The sequence below is a fragment of the Sycon ciliatum genome, chromosome 1 (genome assembly GCF_964019385.1).
Source record: "Sycon ciliatum chromosome 1, ocSycCili1.1, whole genome shotgun sequence".
In the NCBI taxonomy this organism is placed as follows: Eukaryota; Metazoa; Porifera; class Calcarea; order Leucosolenida; family Sycettidae; genus Sycon; species Sycon ciliatum.
In genome coordinates, this window is record NC_088643.1 from 84,217,846 (window position 1) to 84,222,668 (window position 4,823).

Consider the following 4,823-nt stretch of genomic DNA (forward strand, 5'->3'; position numbering starts at 1 on the left):
GCATACGTGCACAATGTGGCGAAGCGTCACTCATCTGCCCAGGACCACCCCTTTCTGGACGAAGTGAAATGTGACATTCCGTCAAGTTTAGACTGGAATTCATTTCACTGTTGCTGGAACTTGGCAGTCGAGATTCTGTGCTGCTCGTGTTGACGTTGTATTGTATTTTCAAGGTCTGTTCAGTAGGCGAGTATGTTCTAGTGTAAGCATGTTGTTCAAGCTCAGCTCTGGCACAGGATGAGGATATGCTCATGTCGTTCTGCAGTACTTGCTGTGCTTGAGTCAGCGCTTGCTCCTCACTACCATCATCCTCTTCTACATGCAACTCTTCGGTGATATGCGTGCACACTGCTAGTTCGCGATGGTGAGCTCCTTCGTCGGTCACCGTTGATCGTCGACTCACGCCATCGTGTGAGGGACGGTCATCATGTGAGGGACGGTCTCCTCGCTCCCTTTTCTGCTGACCTCCAGATGCTTGCCTTCTATCGGGACTCCTCACTGCTGCCAGTGCCGGCTCATTGCTAATGTTTGTTTGATCGATACTCGGCTTGTGATCGATACTCGGCTTGTGATCCATGGGACTGCAAATCATTTGACTCTCTGCAGATGGATTATTCTCACTCTTGTCTTTGCCATTCTTGCCAGCTACTTGTTTCAGCTCTTTGGCTTGGTGGAGATGTGATGAGGATACTGGATTTTGCATTAGCAGTTGTTCAGCTTCGCCAAATACCTCCAATACCGGTAATTCTTCTTTTCGATGCGTGTTGTGTGGCATGTTGTCCCCGGATTTGCTTCCTATGTCCGGATGCTGAGCTGACATGCTAGGAGGAGAGGTTGGTAAAGTCGGCTGGACGGAATCTGACAGAGCCGCCAGTTGATCTCGCTGCTTCCTACCCCGCCTTTTCGCACGTTTTTGTCTTGTGCTGACGTCACAGCTCAAACTTTCCATGTAAGAACTCAGAGCGCTGGGCTGGAAAGCCTTGGTTTGCATTGCCTGTCCTGGCTGGGCTGTTGAGGAAGCTGTCGTGCCGTGAGCTGCCTCACTAATGCTTGGAGCTGGGCTAACTGGGATTCCCTGAGTGTCGATCTCTATGCTCTTAAAGCTCGCTGCTGCATTGTCCTTCCTGTGCGGACTGCAACAGGTTGTAGATGCAGTTGTATGGTGATGTTTGCCGTCACCCTGTGAAGCACTGACATGGATGTGGCCATTGCTGGAATGGTCATTCTGCACATCACCACGGCTTACATCTACATCGACGTGTACTGGATTGGATGACGGTACTGACCGGCCAGGCTCTTCCCTGTCTTGGCCAATATGTACAGGTACACTTACTTCAGCGGTGATGGTGTTTGATAGACTGCATATCTGATTAGTCATGCCCAATTGATTGTCTTTCTCAGCTGCCGACTCCCCTTGATCTCCAGTAGAAAAGCCATATCTGAGCTGCCCATGTCTAATGATCTGACTCGCATCAATTATCCCGTCGGTTCCGTGACCCTGTCCTTGTGTTGTGCCCATGTCGCTGTCAGTGGCTTGTACCAGAATATCAACTGAATGCTCGTGTTGGTAGCTCTGATGATGTGTAGTCTCTATCTTCTTACTGCCAGGTCCATCATCAAATCTCTGGTTGCTCTTACTGGAATCGTTGCGGCTTGGCGACGTATGTTGGCGAGAGACTAGAGGTCGACCCGCTACTGGTTCACAGCCTGTAGCCTGCATATCAATATTCACAGGTGCGCGAACTGGAGCCGTGTTGCCGGTTGGGCTGGGTGAACCCGAGTGCAGCGTGGTTTCTCTTGGCGAGGCAAGGGTGCTGCCTTCATGCCAAGTAGTTTGCTGACTTTGCTGTCTCTCATGCATTACATTCGCCAAAGTGCTGGATGATGACGTCACAGTGCAGGATGATGATGTCACGGTGCTGGATGATGATGTCATATTGCAGGATGATGATGTCACAGTGCTGGGTGATGATGTCATAATGCTAGATGATGATGTCATGAACTGCTCATCATTTCCGGTGGCACGGTCATTGCTAGTAGTTGTAGCAAGTCCAGCGTTGTCAGTTGTGCGTGTATTGTGTTGCCAGGTGTGCTTCAGATCATCTGGATCAGCCGTCCACTCAACGTCACGGTTCATGCCATTCTCATCTTCTGGCGCAATCATGGCATGGAGCTGTTTGCGGTCTGCTTCCTGCCGTCCTGGAACAGAAGTGCTGTGAGATTGTGCTTGGAGACGTGGCTGTTGAATAGTCTGTACTGCCCGCACTATCTTGCCAGTGGTGGGGCGCACTGCTGGAATGGGTCGTGCTGGACTTTGCGGTGCCGGATACGAATCATAGTGATGCAGTGCCGGATTGAACAGTGTCGAATTCCACGGTGTGGGATAATGCTGCGGTGCTGGATTGAACGGTGCTGGTGGCCTAACGTTAGGCGTTGGCAGTAGGCCACGACCATCGGCTGTGTTCAAAACAGGCCCAGCCGGGAATCGTGGCGCAATATTTGGACTTCTATGATCCAGTGCTATGTTCTGCATACCAGTAGGTGGTGGCCGTTGTGCAAGAGCATTTGCTACACATGGCTTTCCAGTACTTCCAGGTTGAAAGCCTGGCATTGCGGGAGAATGGAGCTGGTGCCGAGAATGACCTTGAATAGGAGGAAGAATGAATGGTGGAGGAGGAGGAGGACCCATGGACACGGGACGTATGAGTGGTGGAAGAGGTGTGGGTAGTCGATGATGCACTGGCATTAGAGGCATAGCCCGGGCTTGACCACCTGGTGACGGGCCGAGGACAGATGGGTGACCGCGGATAGGTACATGTGCATGCCATGGCGCCGGGAATGGAAGTTGAGAGGATATGGTATTCCACGCAGGGGGCTGTTGCTGATGTTTTTGTTGTCGTTGTTGCTGTTGCTGCAGTGGTGTTGTCAGGTTTTGAGCCTTGCACCTCTCCACCCGTCTGGCATGGTCCAGTAGGTATGGTGCTTCGCCGCACCCACCTTTAGCCAGACGCTTATCCTTGAAGTTGAAATCTCGGTAAATCAGGACATCCAGACCGCTGTCTAACAGGTGTTGGGCGAATAGAATGTCCTCCTTGAACGGCAGGCGTGGATCATAGTTCAGATCCGGGCTGATCAAGTTCAAACGAAGGAAGACGCACGACGTTGCAGCACGTTGGTTTTTCTGGACCTTGGACTCATGCGGTGTCCTCCGTTGCAACTTTGATACAGAAACCGTTGATGGAAGGCCAACCAAGGCACCGTTCGGGTTGAAATTCTTGCACTTAAACTCGACGTGACTTAGAACTTCCTCAAAGTCCAGCACTGTGTCATTCTCCTCTGTTCTCACACCAGTTGATGGACAAAAAGTGGTCGCTTTCAGGTCATGAATAGGCACACTATCGTCGATCATCCACATGTCTTCCAGCTGCCAGAAACGAGCAATGTTCATGATGTGATATCTAGCACGGCCCACAGTTTGTTCCAGATCGCCCATCTTGGACAGAATGAGAAAGTTCTTGCCACACTGGACGGTGTAATCTTCATGCTGCGCGTCGGGTACAAAGAGCACTCCAAAAGTCCGTGTTCTTGTCATCTCAGGCCAGGCCAACACGTGCTCTGGCCGCCGACGCGATGGCGTGAATATGATCCTTCGATTGGCACGGAAGTCCGGGGCCAGAGTGCCGCTGGTCTCATCCAAGATGTCCTTGCGCCCACTGAAGCGATAATACTGTTCATCGATGGTCAGTTCCTCCGGTGGTGGTGTGTCACCATGACTCTGCTCTGGGATCACCACTGGTGAAGAGCACTTCTTTTTCGCCTCGTCAGCATCTCGACGCATGCTCGCGCTATCGCGAGCGTCCTCAACAAACTGCTCGTAGCTGTCCGGACTTGATAGAACCTTCTGCATGTCCATGAAGTACATCTCTTTGCCGTTGTCATCCGATCGTGATCTCAACCATCTTGAGTGCACAGCATATTGTGGCATACAATCCCTGCAGCTGAGGAACACCCGACCTGAGCTGCAGCCTTGTCCCACAGCCGCTGTCTCGGCGGCCATCGCTCCGTATGCTAGTTAAACGCTTATTCTTGCATGTTTCAAGGTCGCTGTAGATCTCAGAGCAAGTATTTTGTTCACGTTTGCTAGCTGGGTGGGCTGCGAGTCACCCTTCGGTTATCGCCCAATCGAGCTGCTGCTCACCTTTAGCCGTCCTGTGCATTCACTTCGGAAGCCTTCCGTGGCCTTCAGTGTCACGCACCCCAAACGTTAGTTGAATCCAGCTGATAGTCACTACACCACGCTAGTGAGTGTCCGGAACGGCGGAAAGCGACACACACGCGCAGCTACACACCAACTGAGTACAGTGTAGATATACTGCACACGTTCATGTGGTTATTCTGCAGTAGCTAGCTGGACTTGCGCTCATAACATAATCATTGCAATTACCGGTATCGCGATGTTGTAAGTAACGGTATTACGATGTACAAACCAACTTACTTGACGTTGTAACTAGTTTAATAGTCACTGATGAGTGATGGAGTAGATCTACTGGCCGAAGGCGAAGGGACGGAACTGATTTCGATCCGTGTAGATCTACATGATGTAATCCTCTACAAACAGAATGCAGCACCTACATGTAGTACCTGGCACGCTCGCTCTAGCTGCACCTGGCACGCTCGCTCTAGCTGCACCTGGCACGCTCGCTCTAGCTGCACCTGGCACGCTCGCTCTAGCTGCACCTGGCACGCTCGCTCTAGCTGCACCTGGCCGCACGGTAGATCTACCGACGCTCATTTATTGTCGAAACACTTGTATTCTCTTGATG

The 4,823-nt window shown here is 51.6% G+C and overlaps 1 protein-coding gene across 1 annotated transcript in view; it reads right to left on the reverse strand.

The window, feature by feature from the left end:
- Positions 1-4,823, reverse strand: part of LOC135805955 (uncharacterized) — a 9,880-nt gene extending 5,057 nt beyond the window's left edge. Inside the window, exon 1 of the mRNA XM_065320078.1 lies at positions 1-4,823. This exon is cut by the window's left edge and continues 5,057 nt beyond it. Within this exon, the coding sequence (XP_065176150.1) occupies positions 1-4,057 (4,057 nt within the window). The 5' untranslated portion in view covers positions 4,058-4,823.